Genomic DNA, 18,695 nt, shown 5'->3' on the forward strand with positions numbered 1-18,695 from the left:
TCTGGTTTTCAGGATATCCCCAATGAATATGCATGAGATATAATTCCATGCACTGCCTCCAGGGTAAGCAAACATATCTTATCCATATTCATTGGGGATATCCTGAAAATCAGACCTGTTTTGTGGCTCTCGCTAAGACCAGACTTGCTTACTCCCATCTTATGCTATACTTTTGGCTACAGTTCCCTTGCAAGTACCAGTGAGTGAATGATTTTATTTTTTCCACATTTCTTCAGAGCAGGGATTCATTATACCCCTGCTGGCTCCATGCTGATAAAGATTTGAGCTGGTACTGTCAATAATACTAACAGAAACATTGCTTTGGAGCATGTTGCTTCCTGATTTTGTACTGAACAAAGCACCGAATTTATGGTCTTAGTAACTCCAGCTTTAGTTTGCTTTTTGACCATGCGAAGGCAGTTTGCCTTCTCACAAAGTGATTATGCTGAGGCTTGCACCCTTCTGGAGAGCACTCGGAACATCCAGATGTTCAGTTTTACATTAATAACACATTCATGCAGCACGGCTTACAGAAAGTTTCTTTTATTTGGGCTCAGCATTAATTCACAGCAGATTCACATCTCCGTCACGGTTCATTTCTCCTTCTAACTTGCAGCTGCAAACTACTGCCAGCTGCAGAGCCTAGCGGTACCGCATTACTTTGAGCCGTTACTTTAATACAAAAAAGCAATACTTGACTAATCCCTGCCTAGTGATGTGAAAAGGAGGTGGGCAATAGATATGGACATCGATTACCTGGCTGTCGGGAGGAGTAATGAAGAACAAACACTGGAAATCAAACCAATATTTTCAACACTTATGGTACATAGAAATTTAAAGTGCAAGAGCTGTGCAAACGTTCTTGGAGTGTCCGGGAATAAAGGCTGGACCGATCCAGGCCAAGGCATCTCTCCTCCCTCCTCTTCTGTAGGACTGAATGAAGACATTCTCTGCCTTCTACGAAAGCGCAGTGACCCCCTCAGACCCTGTACAACCACTTTCTAAAGCCGTCACCATGCAACGCCAAGTAAAATATCGGGTTGCTGCCCAGCAGGCTGCAGGTTACCATCATGATCTCAGCCTTCCCCATTTATCACTGTGATGAGACAGCAGGTAACTCTCCTTGACTTATTAGCTATTGATTATCTGTAGCAGCTGAACATGAGGGGGTACAAATGGGAGTTTGGCTCCATAATCACACTATGGAGGTAGTTGCACGCTAATTTCTCCTCATGCATATTCATTGTGGATATCTTGAAAACCTGACTGGCGGGGAGTCCTGCAGGGCAGGTTTGGAAACCACTGGACTAAGACGTCACCAGACAGCTAAATCGAGTCAACCAAAGGTTTTGTTATACCCAAGGATGGACACCAAGTTCAGGCATGCTGGGAGTTTTCAAGGCATTGCAGCTCAAAGCCCATTAGCCATTGATCAAATGTTGGTAAACTCTCCAGATGGATTTTTTATCTAATTTGCTGTTACCAACAGTTAAATGATATTTGATCTAAAATATTCCAAACATATTTGTACCTTGTACAAGAGAGAATTTATAACCCTCAACCTGATCAAACCCAAACTATTAAAATGCTAAATTCTGCAAGAACGTTTTAAAACGAGTAAACAAACAAAAAGCCACAAGACCCATCTAGAAGTCATATGATCAGCATTATCTATTTTTTAGGCCATGACAAATTTTGGGAGTTTTTTTGTGAGTTTCGCTTTTTGGCAGTGGAGGGCAGTTTCTGCCGAATGTCTGTTTTTTTACGACAGTAACTGTTTGGCATCGCTTATTTTTTTTCACTGTTAAACCTTCCTCCTAAAGTGTTTTTGGGTGAATGCCGTTTGCCATCCTCCACAGCAAGGAACTTGCAATTATAAGAGCTTGCCTCTACTTTGCTGTTGATGAAAACGCGGATGGCCCGTGGGCTTCTCAATCGCCACATTGCCCAGAAAAGGTTTCAGGCAGGCGAAGGCTCGGTCCAGATCTTAGGGATGAACGGTCCCAGGGCAGGCTCTTTTCTGGCTGTAGCCTGATAGCTTTAAGGTGAGTTGGGAGTAAACTGTGCTTAAAAGTGCACAGGAGGAGCAATCCAGAGCCACCATGAATGCTCCATTAAGCCCATCCACAGCTACTTATTCATCCTAATACTCACTCACCTTTGCATTGCCTCTGGTAACCTCACAGACAACTCTATTTATTCTTGCTCTAAGCCAGCACTACTGAAGCTATACAACTCCCATTACCTCCTACAAACGCAGCAGGAGGTAGCAGAAAAATAGGAACGCTAGCTGCAACGAACCCTTTTTTTTTTTTTTTTTTTTTTAATAAAACCTCCAACTGTTACAACCTACCTCAGTGTTTAAAACGCTGGCTAAGATGCTCCACGAAAGAGCTGTTTTTAAAGGGTCGGTATCACTTTTTCTGCCAGGGATCATGGCTCTTGCCTTTTAAAGTTTACTGTGGCCTACACAAAATGGCTGGAAACTCACACCAGGTGCACCAACTCTTACTGTGCAGAGTTCCAATAGCCCTACTGATCCAGAAGAAAACTGGGATCTTGAACCAAGAAGGAAAAATGCTGGAGTTCCCTAGCGCCCTTGGAACCACATCTGTACCCATTACTTGGGCAGAGAAGGAAACTGAAGGATGCAATTGGCGACACTGCCCAGTGTGCAAGAGGAGAGGGTGCACCTCCTTTGAGTGGCGAGGCGCCTACTTCAATGGGTTTCTACAGATTTAAGTGGCAAATTCTCATTGGCTCCACATTCAAACGGCCTTCGCTGAAGCAGGTGCTAAAGAAGGGGCAGAACCTGCGCGCATCCACATGGGTAAAGGTGAAAAGGTGCCCCATATCCTCGGCATTGTAAAACGCCACCTTCCTTTCCCCGCAGTCTAGATAGACGCCGACCTTCCTTGGGCGGGTCTCCAGTGAGAGCTGGACAAGCGGGGTGGTCATGGCTGCGTACTTGTTCCCGTTCCTCAGGCGAAGGGCCCAGTACCCGTTCTCGGGGCACAGCTTGACTTTCGCCTCCCGGTCCACCCATTCTGTGGCCACGCCGAGGTCCCACTTGATCTTGTTACCCACCCAGACCTCCCAGTAGTGGCGTCCGCTCTCAAAGGTCTCAGAGCCCAGAACATTGACGCACTGCTGGAAGCGCTTGGAACTGAAGGGGACAGTCCGGGGTTTATCACTTTCTGTCACCTCTGTAAAGTCCGGAGAGAAGACGAGGTTGGGATGGGCTGATTCCAGGTCAAAGGTCAACAGGCTTGGAGCTGTAAAGAGAGAGAGTATTGTAGCTGAAGATACCTTCAAAATATACAAATGATACTGTAGTACTAATTTAAGTACAATTCACAATACTTTATTAAAATTAATCCTACTAAAGAAACGAAGTCTCTTAAATAATTTGAGACTGAAAAAGGCCTAATCATTCCAATAATTAATTCCAGCAGCAATGGCTACTATAGTCTTTGTAATCAACTTGAGCCAAAACACACTTAAAGCTAGGTTTAAGTGTCTAATAAAAATGTGAACGAGAGCTTGTCTTTAAGCTATGTTTTTCAAACTAACACAATGTAATTGAAAAACTCTTGGCACATTAAATCTTCACTTGTATCTGAGATGTTATAAATTAGTGAATATACATTTATATATAATGTATTTTGATGCATCAATGCATAATATCTCTACCATATCATATCTTTTCTGCCAGCATAACTCCAGATGTCCATGTTGCTAAATATAGAATATTCTGACTCCATCGTTGTATAAATCAAAATACTGTTAAGGCTAACAAAAACGTATAATTGTAACCACAGCTTCATGTACATATCAGCATTGTCCATTTCAATTATAACCAGCTACAAAAGGGCACAAAACTGATTTCACATCACCTAATCTTAGGATAAGGCCTTTATAACGAGATCTGTTTACTGTCTCAAGAGCAGATTTTAATCATTGAAAGTTTTAAAATCTCTCCTACGGAGCTGCCAAGCAACCCGATTTCTGTCCACCCCTGGCCTTCTGTCATCCCCTCCTGATGAACTGAAAGTACCTGCAGCGTTGGCTTCAAGTGGGAGAAGCGCGAATAGGGTGCCCAGGGTGGCATTTCGGAAGCCAGGAATGGTAAAAGAGTGTCCCCTCCAGCAATGGGGCCAAGATGCAAACTGAAGGGAGAGGAAAACCCCGGTCCTCTGAACACCCATTACCACACTAAGGGACAGGCCAAACCTTCCACAAGGCTAACTGCTCATCTTTTACTACGTGCACATTTTTTGTGGATAAGACTTTGTCTAGTGCTAAATTTGTCTTGGCTAAAAAACTTGCACTGTTTCAAAATGGCACACTTCCAAGATCTGGGCCATATTTGTTGAATTTTATTTTTTTTTTTTTTAAAGAAACTTTTGCTCTTTGCAGAGCAGTGGAAGTCGGGTATGGTTTTTGGGAGGGTACATGCCATCAGATTAGATGTATTAATGTATTAGACAAAGGAAACGCCTGATTTAAGAACATAAGAACATAAGAACATGCCATACTGGGTCAGACCAAGGGTCCATCAAGCCCAGCATCCTGTTTCCAACAGTGCCAATCCAGGCCATAAGAACCTGGCAAGTACCCAAAAACTAAGTCTATTCCATGTAACCATTGCTAAACCGATGTGGTATGTAAAATCGAACACCGGTATATAAAAATAAATAAATCAATCAATCAGGGAAAGTTCCAGATTAAGCACTGTTTGGGAGCGATCTTACAGCCGGCATCAGTTTGCGCGGTGGCGTTGGGACGCACCTGGCTGGATGGATTTTAACATGCTTTTCCATATCTTATACTGCAGAGGTCCCGTGTACTTCTCGTCTGGCAGGTCCAGGCTTGTGACGGGATGGTCTTCCACACGCAGCGCCCGCCTGAAAGATACAGACCCCCCCCAAACAGAGGAGAGGGAGAAAGCAATCAAGCTGCAGGGGCGGCGATGAAATCATCTGGAAGTTGGTTACGGGCCTTTAATTCTACACATTCAAGTGGCCCACAACACATGCAAAGCAGAGAAAGAATACAAATGAACTCAGAGAGAGAGATGAAGTCTTGTCCAGTATTAAAAAAAGAATAAAGACAATACAAGCAAACATGGTCATTTCCCAATGGGCTTTCATGTAGGAAATCATGGGGGAGGGGCGGGGATTAGCCAATTCTTCTATTCCTTTGGATTTCCTGTTCTACTATAGCACTATGAGCCTTCAATTGTAACTTCCAGGGGTCTTCCCCACCCCCCCACAGCCCAGCCATTCCAGTCACAGTCCTTGGCCAGGGGACATAGAGCTCAACCAAAAAGGTGGTACGCGTGCACCCGGGTCCGGCCAATAGGTGTCGCTGTAGTGCAACGGCTGATGCAATACCCATGCACCGTGGCTAGCGCACAGCTTAACACACGACTGGGCGCCCCGTCCATAGCGCCCGAGGCAATACGGGGATTATCGCGTCCAAACCCCCGCGTAGCTAATAGCGCTCATCACGTGTAAATTCCCTGTAGATGAGGCGATCAGCTAATCCCCTCGATCCGATAAATTTTCCACGTGGGCAATGCGCCCTCGCAACACGGTAAATGTTACGCCGGCGCGGGGATGGTGGGAGTTATGCCGCGCAATACTAAGTAGCAGGGACCACAGAAAGCAGATTCAGGGAAGAAAAAAAAAAGTCTTGGGGAAAAAATTGAATAATTCCGGGCGCCAAATAAACCCGCAGAAGAGAACCGGTTCAGGCTGTGTATCTTGTGCCGGTGGCAACTCGCGGCGACAGCCACCTCTCCTGTGCGGCCGAGGCGCTAGGGGTGCACAATTGTCCCTGGCGCCTTCTTCTTAGCGCGACTGCTCATTTAAATATTGCATCACGCACCCAGGAGAGTTGGCCGGGTGCGCGCGCAACGTTGAGCGCCTGTTTTCGACGCACAAACACTGCATCAGCCTGGGGGAGTTGCGAGCGCTGCCTTCGCCGCGACTCCGGCCAGTCCGGCTGTGGAAACTGAGTCTGCGTCTCTCATGTGGCAGTGCACACCACTGCCACAGCAACTGGCTTAGCCTAGGAGGCCAGATTTTGCTCTACTGGAAAAAAAAATGAAAAAAAAAAACAACCAACCCCACAAAATTCCCAAAGTTAGCCAGAATGAAGAGAACCTAGGAAGGCTGGACGTTTCATCTGTGAATAATCTGTACAGAAGTTTAACACATTTGGCAAAAAAAAGAATCCCTCTATTTGCGCAGGATCTTTGCAAATACTACAGTGCCCGAACGCTACAGTTCCCATCACGTTCCCTTGGGCGTTCCATCACGCCCAAGGGAACGCCCAAGGGTGTTCCCATCACGTGTACAGTTTCTTGCCTTTTTGGTCAAGGGATGTGTCTGGCTCACACTTGCTCAAAGGTCACTAGCTTAACAATAAAGTTAAGACCACAGAGCTAGAAAACAGCAGTGTGCAGCATTGTCCAGATCTATGGGAAACCAGGACTCGGTGCAAGTGCTGAAGCATTCCAGGAAGTACATTCTAAATCAAACTGGGAAGCAGGACACAAATCAATGTGAATGGTTCAAATGTATTATTATTATTTTTTTTTTTTAAGCATAAAAATGCAACTCTGTCAACTTGAAGAATGTTGAAATGCTCACCCATCGCTGTTTATAGTGTTATCTCCCCTTAGAAGGGGAAGGTGACTTTTTTTTCCTTGAGGTTATTTACTGCTGTGTGTCTGAAGTATTAGAGGGCGGGCAGTGAAAGCTCCCTTTAGGTGGTCCATAAGGTCCCTGCTCAGCCCATCAGTGAACTGCATCTCCCCCCCCCCCCACTGCCCCACCCACCCCCTGCACCTACTAAAGGACCTATAAACCTTAGGGGAGACAGCTATGGGCTCCGGGGCCTGCGTTATCTGTCAGATAGAAGAAATGAAGTTCTTTTAAAAGGATTATCTCCCTCCTGAGACCAAGGATTACCCTGGTACCTGGAGAGGCAGCACTACGTAGCCACGCAGCAGGACTGTTTCACACTAAGGTTTGGCCTTGAGGCACTGATTTCTCTCAAGAAAGACGGGCGCATGAACACGTGTTCTGGCATCCTGTGCTTTTCCGGGGGTTTAACCTCCCCCATGGGTACTAAAGCTAGGGGTGTGCGGAAGGCTCCACTCCCGGGCGTCTCCGTTCAGTCCACCTCCCATTTTCATTCCAGTCTCGTTCCGAGGCGACGAGAAACACATAATCCGAAAGATGCCTTCCAGACTGCAGCAGAGAGCAGTGGAGCGAGAAATAACCCGTCACACGCAGATGACGCCGAAGAGCGAGCATGCAATAAGCAGAGGAAAACAACAAGCCAGAAAGAGAGGGGGGGGGGGGGGGGGGGGTGAGGAGCTTGGATTTCGGTTCCAGTCACGTACCTGCTCTTCAAGTTCTCCACCTGCAGCGAAAGCAGAGCAACGATAATGAATCTAATCTGAACGGATGGGGAAAAAGGATCTGTTCTCTGGTACATCTTCAGAAATCACACTCACGTGCAACCCCGACTCGTCCCCCCAGAACGCCCTCTCACCACCCGTTTATCGGGGTCCCCACTTGTTGTGAGTTGTGGGTGCTGCTCTCTTGATGTTACTTTCATTCACTGAAATCCCCCCACCCCCCCAAAAAAAAAAAAAAAAAAAAAAAGAACTGCTCTCCTCGCCTCAGGAATCAGTTTGTGAACTTCCATTACTATTCTGCACCTTCTGCTTATACAGATCACCAGCATAAGATTTCAGGCAGATCATTTCAGACATAAATCTATTCAAGTTGATAACGATTAAAAGCTCCTTGCAGCTCTGCCTGCTGAAGACTAAGATTTGGTAGTCAAGTGCCTTCCCATCCCTGCTCCACAGAAAGATGCACAGCTGCAGTAAAGCCGTTTTTATGCAGGCACGTGTCTTATTTATTGATTGTAATTATGCTTTTTATTGGCGTGATGTAGAAAAGGTGAATATCAAGAGTATTAAATAAACTAAAGCCAACCTTGGCCTAGAGCATCTTATCCTGCAATTGCCAGGCACATGGCTAGAGCGCCTGCAGTCCCCAGTCCTATTTACAGGAATCCTGCCAAATCATTTCATGCAGTTAATGGAGTCAGCAATCCAAGATTATTACCTTGCTGCTCTTCCTCAGGGCCCTTTTCTCCTGTCCACTCCTTCAGTTTCAACAAGCACAGCTCAAGAACCTCTCCTAACAAACTCCATTTTCTCTCTTTTTTTTAAATTTTCTGTCAGTTACTCCAAGATAAGGATCCTACCCTCTCTCAAAGTCACTAATTACCAAGTCAGTGTTTATAAACTCCCATTCCAATCTATTCCGGTACTGGTCATTCTGTTTCTCGCATGATGAAAAGACAACTATATATTTCACAGCACCAGTACACATTCGGTGGGAATTTAAAAAAAAACAACCCCACCCCAGAACTGAACTTGGCCGCCCCTCACTCCCTGAGAGTTGGCAGTTTTGCCTGGTGGGGCTCAGGGGGATGTCGAGGGAGCTCACCTCCAGAAGGAACTCATCGCCCATCTTGCTCATGGTCTGATGGATGGACTCCATGGTCTTCCCCAGCTCGCAGAGCCCCTCTTCCAGCCGCTGGATGTGGGCCTGCAGCTTCAACACCGCTTCCTCCTCTTCCTCTCCTAGCTCAGCCAGTGTGGCCCTCTCCTCCTCCTCCAGAATCTGATGCAATCGCTTGAACTCCATTCGGATCTTCTCGCGGAGCGCCTCAGAGGTTTTCTAGGTCAAGGCACAAGAATTAGAACATTTAAGTCACACCGGTGCATTTTAGGAATGCCGGGTGGGTGGGACATGGAAAAGGGACAGATCCCTGTGCCTATAACATAGCAGGAAAACACTGCAGAATGCAACAAGGTTGACGCCGGTGCTCAAAGCACTTATTTCTCCTTTTTTTTCTTTATTAAAAAAGAGAGAACACTTTACATTTGTTTCTCTAGCTTTGTCTGGTTGACAATCTCGTGGCTGATTGCTCTCGTAGCAATGTTGTTTCTGCACAGCTCACTGGACCATTGAATTTTAGGGCTGGATTGGCAGAGAAGCACGGCAGGAAAGAGCAAGTGCACGAGACGCAGTCAAGTCTACCTTTACACTGCAGATTCTCAGTTCTGCCACTCTCTTCATCTTAACCAAATCCTCTGTTTCAACCCGGTGAGATCTCAGTAAATCTTCAAGCTGTTTCTAAAAACAAAAGCAGAGCAATAACGATAAAGGCTGCATCTGATTTCTAAGGTGCCTGATAAACACATCAATAGCACACACACTGTTATCCACCTGGTGTACTCCAGTGCCGTAGTTAACCCAAGCCCTAATTCTTGAGGCAGAGAAGTTTCTGTTATATATTTAGATGGTCTCTATCTTTCCCACCGATTCTCTGCCTAGTTCTCGGGTCACATCCATTCAGTCGGGTTTTCAGCATGTCCACAATGAACTTGCATGACAAGAGATTTGCATACAATAGAAGCAGAGCATGCAAGTGCCTCTCATGCATATTCATCGGAGATATCCTGAAAGCCTGACTGGCTGGACGGTGTTCAGAAGATTGGGTCGAGACTCGCTGAGTTTCCAGCTTTGCCACTGGAATCTAGTACAGTGCATCTCTCCGTGCCGCTCCTACAGTTCCCACGCAGCTTAAGAGAAGAACGTGACCTGTCACCCTGTCTCTTCCCCCCGTATTACATTCCTTGCATTGTTCCCGTTCCCTGGTAGACATCCATATTCCTCATTCACTTTTACTGTGCGCGCACAGGCAAAAGAACAAGCAAAGTTCAAAATCTACAGATCTACGATACCTCGCTCTTCACTGCAGTGAGAGTGAAGAACTGTCAGGTTTTAGAATTGTCCCTTTTATAAAAAAAAAAAGAAAAGCGATTCCTGTCAAAATGAACCAGACGCTCAGAAAACAGCCATTGGACCTCTTCTGCCTGTATCATGCTCTGGAGCATCAGTAAGGAGTCAATTCAACAGCACCTAATTTGCAGTTTGGGGCACGATGAAAGAGAGAGAGGGAGTGAGTGCGGGCTCGTTGGCCATTTTCTGGATTTCAAGTTCAATTTAACAAGGCTCATTTTTTTTCGGGAATGTTTACTGCAGTAAAAGCCATAAGTAGTAGATGACGACCCTTGCTTTAATTGTTGTGCCTGAAACACTTACACAAGTAAGAGAAAGTAAGGATCAGCGCAACACAAAAACAACCCAGATTTACCCATGGGCAGAGAGAGCATGAGGAAACGACGCATCAACCCGGGAGCCAAGGACAACGTTTCCATCCACTGCCGCCATGCAAGACGCATCTCAGCCAGTGACAGGGCAGGGACCTGTTTCCACGAGCCAGGCCAGAGGAAAGCAGTCAGCCCTGCACTCTTCCCTGGGCTGAGCAGAACCATCTGCATCGGGATGGCCAACTCCCGTCCTGAAGAGCCACCAACGGACCTGGTTTTCAGGATACCCACAATGAATATGCCCGAGCGATTTGCAACACTGTCTCCATTGCATGCAAATCTATCTCGTGCATATCCCAAAAACCAGACCGGCTTGCAGCTCTGACGTTGGCCACCCCTGACTTAGAGCATTAACATAATCCATACTGATGAAAAAGTCATCTGTGAAGGTGAATGGAGAGCCAGCGAGTGGATGGGTAAGTTGTGTGTAACTTTCTCCGGATACTTGTTGAGATTTAGCCAGATAAGTCTGCCACTGCACATACTCTGATAAAGTTATGTGCATAACTCAGAAGTTATCCGGCTTAAATGAAGATGTGGTCACTTAGCTGGCTAATACGTTACGGGCATAAATGGAAGGAGTTGAGTTAGCCGGCTGCGTCTGGCCAAAGAGCTTTCCTAAAGTTAGTCGGATAAAGATAGAACGTTATATTCAATAATGCAGCTGCACTATTGAATATGCCTCCACAGTTAGCCAGATCCACAGTTATCCAGCTAACTTTTCTATCTGGACAGTGACTGAATATGGAACTCTTAGATTCTGGTTCAGAATTTATAGATTTTCACTACTTCCAGGTCCACAACGAATATTAAACTCCACACATTGCAACTTCTCTTATTAGGAGATACGGTATCTGCTTCCTTGGCACAGACTGGATAGGCTTGCCCCCATATCAAGATGTTTGCCGACTGCGCCCTGTGGCGACCGCGGCGCTTTCTGCGCACCTGCAGTTTTCTCCTCTGCTCCTCGCCGTTGCACCTCCTCACTCTCTCCACCACCTTGGCCACCAGATAGCTGGGCCGGAAGCTCCTGCCGGGGCATTCCCTGCGGCACTGAGGGCAGGAAGCGACTTTCTGGTACCCTTGCCAGAAGCGCAGGATGCAGGTCTTGCAGAAATGGTGCATGCACTCCAGCATCACGGGCTCTCGGAACAGGTCGCAGCAGATGGCGCACGACAGCTCCTCCTTCAGACTCTGCTCCGCATGCCGGCCAACAGCCATGGCTCTACGGAAAAAAACACGATTAAAACCCAGCACACTGGCCGCCTGCACAGGTTCTCCTTGCGCTATCATCCTAGTGCACAGGGAAAACAACTTATATAAAGCGAACAGACTCTAAGAGCCTGGATTACAGTTATCTGGGTTTTACAGACAAGGAAATTAAATTACAAAACCAATTCCGATACAGACGATTTACATTCCACTGAAGTGAATGAGGATAATGATGCTGTTAATATGCGAGGCAATCTCACAGTAAGGGACTGTCCCTTCTAATGACGGCCCTGATGCATTTTCATCCTTGCAGAAAGACAATCCTGTTTATTCCATCTAGATTGCAATCTACAAAGAAATCACGTGTGGTCACGGCTGGAGGGAAAATTCAATACAACAGACATAATTTAGGAAACCTGTTCCTCATCACACAGCCAGGCAGAATCTTACGAATCTTGAACACATACACGCACACTTGTATGATTATTTAACATAGCTCCATATCTGCCAATATTTGAGAAAAAAAAAAAAATTTAGGTGGACAATTTGGCGAGAATGACAGCAATATATCAATTTCCTACGAAAATACATTGTTATATGGAATTTTAGGAGAGAAAAATTGTAAAAATGATAGCAGTTCTTAATCAAAGAAGGAGGCATCTTCAGCCTAAAAAGTGCTGACTGCAGAACCGTCATCTGCTGATGGGAAGTTGGTCTTGCTAGGAAAGAATGCCTAAACCTAGAAAAAGAAAGTTTCATAAAAGGTTTACACTATTACTGGCTGGGTTTATTATGCTAGCTTTTAAGGCTAGTGTTGTTTACAAATGTAAACAATTGTGTGTGCTTAGGGATAAGAGACTCTGGATTCATTTTGAGAGCTAGGTTAGCATTTATTTGTGTATATTTAGGGATAATAGACTCTGGCTTAATTATGAGTTAGTAAAGGTTAGTATTTGTTTGTAAATATTATAATTCTGAGTTTGCAAAGGTCCCTTACTAGTCCCTGGACAACCAGTCACCAGTTTGATTCCCACCTAACCCAGTCACTTTTTTTTTTTTTTGTTATATTGGTTCACATGTTCCCCCCCCCCCCCCCACCTCCAGTTAGGAGGAAAATATTCAAAATAAGAGTCAATTAGCGATTTAGAACATACAATTAACCCCACTTTTAGTGATTGACTAATTTGAGTTTTGTTGCTGGTCTTTCACACAGTAATATGTCACCTAATTATCAATTTACAAACCTTAGATTTAAAAGATACCAAATAATTTAAAAACCCTTAAATTGAGAGACATACCTTACTCCATAATCAGCTTTAAACCTTTAGCAAATTTATAAAATGAAGCTGCAGACAGAAGTCCAGTAGCAAGCTGAAGACTATCCAGTCTTTTGCACAGAGTGCTGCCATATGTATATGTATGCTTATCTGCCTGTTGGTGAAATGATGTATACACACAATGCAAATAGCTGCTGGCTTTCAAAGAAAGCATCTGATCTCTGGAAGTCAGAGTGGCAGACCTGGAGGAGCTGAGGCAGACACAGGTACACAGAGGAGACCTTCAGGGACACAGCAGATTGGTCCCAACTCCAGACCAGCAACCCTTGTGCTACTTTGCACAAGCAGGAGACCATCACCTTGGAGTGGCAGGAAGTGATCCTGTAGCTGGGACCTAACCGCCAGGTGATGCTTTAGTCTGTGGCACCAAGGATGTATCTCCAGGGCTATATGCCTAGGAGTGAAGGATTAGGATGGCGGGTGATTCCGTCATTAGGAATCTAAATAGCCGATTGGCTGGTTAGGTATGAGGATCACTTGGTAACTTGCCTGCCTAGTGTAAAGGTAGCAGACCTCACACGCCACCTAGATAAGATTTTAGGGAGAGGCCGACTGCCATAGTATATTATGTAGGTAACAATGACATAGGAAGATGCAGCTCCTTTCTGACACCAATAAACTACAGTCTTTTCTTTTGCAAATCCACTGAAAATTCAGTGAATATAGTGATCTTGCTCCCCTGAAAGGAAAGCTCACTTGCTTCCTGGGCGGCGTTTAGGATCTTATTTTTATCATCAAAGTTATGCAGCTTTAGGATTACTTCAAATTTTCAATATTCAGCTAGAAAAGAACTCCTAAGTGAATCTATCTAGCAACCGTCATAAATAGCCTCAAAGAATGTGTGGCTTATGAATAAAGCCTGTAATACTTAAGGCTTGGTATAATCATAGGTTGCAGATAGATTTGTTTATGCACCTACCGGTGCGATAAGGCTGGAGCACAATCACTGTATGCTTAAAGTCACTAGTGAGTGCACTTATCTTAAAAATGCCACGTAGAGAGAGTTGGCTTGCACTGTCCTGAAGTTGCCTCCGACACTAAAGTGTTTCGGAGTGTTGTACTCCTTCCTCAGGGATCTCCAGGTAAGAACGAGCCATCTACATGGATTCCATGATGCCTGGTCAGTACTTAGCTTTAGAGCGGCAAATGCTTATGCGGTGCACTAGAATGAAGTGACCTGCCAGCGTGCCGTCTCAATTACTTTAGGATTACAGCACTCGGGTGGCTACCTCTGCCTGGGGCTGGAGCAAGCAACCTCTAAGCCATTTTGAAAGATATTTTACTGCAGCTTTACCTTCTGGCTTCTTCGGAACCCTAATATTACAGCGTCCGGCCTGTTCCAAGATCAATGACTTTGTCCAGGAGGGAGCCGTAATTTCTTTACATCTTCTCAACTTTAGCACTCAGGGAGGAAAGTGAAGTCCCCAGAACTGTGATTAGCATTTTAGACTTTTCTATTTGCACAGCGTTATCTTGTGTTAAACATCTCAGCAAGCTATGCTACCCTCTCTACAATAACTCCCATTCTAGAGTCCAATTTATTTGAGATTTTGTCCACAAATGTTGCCATAAGGAGTTTTAATGCAAATTGCACGCTGAACAAAATCTGTGGGCTCGGTCCCAGCATTGCCATCAGAGACCTGCTTCTCCATGTGCAGTTGCTTGCCCACACCAGTTTTTTTTTGCAAATTTTTATTTTTAACGTTTACCGCACTGGTCAGCCCGAAACGATGGGATTGAGCGAGTACCGTGTTCTTTAGAGGCAGACGGAATGCGTACAGAAGTTCTGAATTGTGACAAGATAAGTGAAAAAATCTCAAATTTCGTGGGAGCTCAGCTAGATGTCTGCCTCCCTGTTCAGCGCATAACCGGAAATTCGTCTTTCACACTTATTCTGAAGGTGTAAACAAACATGTAGATAAAGGTAAGCCAATTATATAATGTATTTTGTCTGTCAGAAGGCATCTGACAAAGACCTCCCATGGCAGACTCCTCAGAAAGCACAAAGTCATGGGCTAGGAGGCAGTGTCCTATTGTGGACTGGTAACTTGTTAAAAGGACAGAAACCAAATGATCAGTTTTCCAAATGGAGAAAGATAGTTAGTGGAGAACCACAGAGATTGGAACTGGAAACCTGTATGAATATGTTAAACAGCAAATGACCTGGAAAAGGGAACGTGCGAGGCATGTAAATGATACAAACTTATTCAAATCTGTTTAAAACAGCAGATTGCAAGGAAAGGACCTTGTGAGACTAGGCAGATGCAATTTAGTGTAGAAAAGTGCAAAGTGATGCACAAAGGAAAAAAATGATGCCAACTACAGTTCCACAATGCTGGATTCCGTACTGAAGTCACTACCCAGGGAAAGGGATCCTGGGAGTCCTCCACCGAAATACTTGGCTCGCTGCATGATGGCGGTCAAAACGGCAAACAGAATATTAGGAACGATCCAAAAAGGAATGGGAGAATAAAACAGAAAATATCATAACGCCTCTCTATCCAGCCATGGTGCAACCGCACCTCGAGTATGGTCTGCAGTTCCGGTCACCGCATCTCACGAAAGACATAACAGAACTAGAAAAGGTGACAAAAATAACACGGAATGGAACATCCCTCCTATGATGAGAGACTACGCGGGCTGGGGCGCCTCAGCTTGAAAGAGAGGTGGCTGAGACATGACAGAATATAAAATCATGAGTGAGGATGAACACGTATATAAAAAGGACGGTTAGCTCCACCTCAAATAATATTTAAACAAAAGCAGATTGAAAATAAATCATGGAAAGTTTTTTGGTTTTTTTTTAAACTCCGTGCGCGATTGAGCTGTGGAATCTGCTGCCAGAGGACGTGATCAAGGCGACTAGTATAGCGGAGTTTAAGAGAGGTTTATACAAGTTCCTGGAGGGAAAAAAAAATCCATAAAACATTCTTAGCCAGATAGACAAAGGAAAGCTACTGCGCTATCCCTGAGAGTAACAGGAATTGGCCTTACTTTTATGGGATCTGTCGGGTACTTGAGTCCTATACTGGCCACTCTCGGAGACAGGATGCTGGGCTGGATGGACCTTGGCCTGAGTCAGCATGGCGATTATGTCCTTATGTTCTTAAGTCAGCACGTCACTGTTTGTCTATGATTAATGATTTACTTTCCTTTCATAACAGCGAGCAGAGAGAGCACAGGAGATGGGCCAAAAGCTCACATCCTAGGTATTAAGGGAACTTAGGGAACCTCTGACAGTGTTGTTGTCCGCCCTTTTCAGTGCTTCTTTAGCACTGGGAGCAGTCCCAAAGTCAGCTAGGGATCCTCCACAAAGGTGGAAGAAAGGAGCAGGCTGGGCGAGCTTGATCTCGCTGGTGAGTGAATTAATGGAATCTCTGCTGGAAGAGATCGGTTTCTGGAATCCAGTGGATTACAGGGTCTGAGGCATCAGCGGCAGACCTGGCCAAACAAATGTAATCAATGTCTTTGACCGAGTGGCTTGAGAGTTGGATCGGGGAGAGTGTTAGATGTAGAAAGAAAGGCCTTGGACACGGTTCCACATAGGCGACTTACAAACAAACTGCATGACCTAGGTATGGGCCCTAAGGCGACTGACTGGGTTACAAACTGGTTGAGTGGAAGGCCACAAAAGTACTGGTAAATGGAGTTCACTGCGAGGAAAGCTGGGGGGGTTACCGGTGGTGTGCAGCAAGCAAAGATCCTCGGGCCAGTTCTGCTCAAGGTTTTTGTAAGTGATATTATGGAAGGGCTCTCAGGTAAGGTCGAAATCTGCAACATCCTGGAAGGTGTGGAAAACATGAGGCGGAATCTAGAAAAGCTTGAGGAATAGTCTAGAGTTTTGTAGCTAAGATTTAATACTAAAAAAACAAACATGCAAGGTCATCCATTTGGGTTGTAAACATTCAAGGGAGTAACACAGTATAGGGGGCAAAGTTCCTCTGTGAACAAGAGCGAGATCTGGTGGTGATATTTGATGATCTTAAGGTGGCAAAACAGGTAGTTGAGGTGACAGCAAAAGCCCGGAAAATGCTTGGGTATATAGGGAAAGGGACAGCCAGCAATACCTGGTGAATCCTCCTTCACCCAAAGGTCAGTGGGATCACCCTTGGAGATCAGAGTGTGACAGGGCAGCACCCCTTTGAAGTAGCGCAGGCCCGCAGCCATAAAGCTAGTGGGAGCAGACTCCTCTGCAGCTACGGGTATTGGTGCTTTTAAAATCTGGCACCCTCGCCAGTTGCCCAGCCCCTAAATCCGGAGCTGCATAACAGTACACAGTGCCAATGCCAAACCCATATGGCTGGCCCAGTACTGCTGCATTAGGGCTAAACCCAGCAACAAAGCTAACATGCTGGTTTCAGTCCTGCAATCTGTCCTGTGTAAATATTCAGCATTTACCCTCGGATTAGAGCCACCCCCTTCCCACTAGCTCCAGGACATTCTTCCCAGGCTATGTGGCAGCCCCAGTGCTTGCTACAGAAATCTCTAAAACTTCATCCGAGTGCACCCCTCCCTCACCCCACCAAAACCAGCCTCTTCTAGGAAAGCTTATCTGCATGGCCACGTGTGCAGCTGGCTTCTTTGTAGAGACTTCCTGCCAGCAAGTCAGTCACATTTTTATTTTGAAACAAAAAAAACAAACCCCGAACAACTGCTAAGTGTTCAGAGTCAGAAACGTTCTCATGATTTTAGAAGTCAAAAGTTAATTAATTTTCCACCTTATTTTTGTAGGACTTTTAAAGTAATGGGGGGGGGGGGGATTAATTTAAGTCCGGTTTCCACTGAAGCTGTTTGAATTAAAAAAAAAGCCCCAGAGCACTACGTCTTGCTGCAAGCTGCTTCCTCCCAGCTTTGCAACGCGAAAAGTTCTCTCCCGGGCGCGAGCTCACCCTGGGGCTCGGAGTCTCCCCCCCCTCCCCGCCCCCTCCCCCTCCCCGCCTGGCTGGGCAGCTTTACCTACCCGTCTGCAGCCCGGTTCATCTCGCTATCCCGGTTTCCCCCCCGCCCTTTGCTTATTTTCTTGCGCGAGCTCAGCCAAGCACTTTCTCCTTTACTTCCTCCCCCCCCCCGCATTAATTAAAAAAAAAAGGCAGAACTTTCTCCTTCCAGGTCCGCAGAAAATGAAACGCCACGCCCTGCTTCCTGCAGCCCCCCTATTGGGCGGCAAGCAGCCTATTATTTCCGGAACTTTGCTCACGTGGCTTAGGCTGGGGCGCAGTCACGTGCTGCGGTGCTCGCCAGTAAGCAGCTGCTAACAAGCCAGCCAGGGCAAGGCCAGCCAGTGTCGCTGGGCAGCGCACGAGGGCTGCAAGCAGACAGGGGTCGCCATGCCAAGGGTCTGATTCACGCAGCTTCGTCTTCCTGGAGACACAACATAGGGGGAAAACAAGGAGACATTTTGGTTGCCAGCAGCTATCATCAGAGATCAGTCATGGGAGGAGGTTCCCACCTGTAGAAATGATCTCTTTCATTATTGCCAACCGTGTATACTGGTAAAAGTATGTAACTGAAAAAACAATAATATAATCTTGGAAGGAAAAAATACAAATCAAATAATGCAAAGTGTAAAAGAGGAGAAATCAAATAAGGTTCCATACCATATGCAAACTTTAAGTGCTTTTACCCTATGTGTAATCATTTATCGCCTCCTAAAAAAAGTGTCCACTTTATCATTATTTTTTGTAATTTTTCTTGTAATTTTTGCCCTTAAACCCTATAGCAGCCTATTAAATATCAACTAATGATATATATAAATCATTATACCTTGTAAATCTTGCACCAGAGGGAATAGAACACTCATCTTAAAAAGTAGTCGACTTCTTTCACATATCAAAGTGCTATCAGAAATACAAATATAGGGGTAGATTTTAAAA

At 45.5% G+C, this 18,695-nt stretch overlaps 1 protein-coding gene across 3 annotated transcripts; it reads right to left on the reverse strand.

The window, feature by feature from the left end:
* Positions 1-527: 527 nt before the first annotated feature.
* LOC115079762 (zinc-binding protein A33-like) lies at positions 528-17,926 on the reverse strand. Of its 3 annotated transcripts, none has more exons than XM_029583599.1 (7): positions 17,783-17,926; positions 11,219-11,498; positions 9,138-9,233; positions 8,541-8,774; positions 7,418-7,437; positions 4,792-4,907; positions 528-3,275 (listed from the first exon to the last, which is right to left on the reverse strand). In XM_029583599.1, the coding sequence occupies exons 1-7, from the start codon at positions 17,893-17,895 to the stop codon at positions 2,731-2,733; spliced, it is 1,404 nt and encodes a 467-aa protein (XP_029439459.1). In that variant the 5' UTR covers positions 17,896-17,926; the 3' UTR covers positions 528-2,730. The 3 variants fall into 3 exon arrangements, with proteins under 3 accessions (XP_029439459.1, XP_029439461.1, XP_029439460.1); XM_029583601.1 differs by lacking the exon at positions 17,783-17,926 and adding an exon at positions 15,817-17,580; XM_029583600.1 differs by lacking the exon at positions 17,783-17,926 and adding an exon at positions 14,117-15,805.
* Between the last annotated feature and the right edge of the window lie 769 nt (positions 17,927-18,695).

Source organism: Rhinatrema bivittatum, chromosome 18, assembly GCF_901001135.1.
Source record: "Rhinatrema bivittatum chromosome 18, aRhiBiv1.1, whole genome shotgun sequence".
NCBI lineage: Eukaryota > Metazoa > Chordata > Amphibia > Gymnophiona > Rhinatrematidae > Rhinatrema > Rhinatrema bivittatum.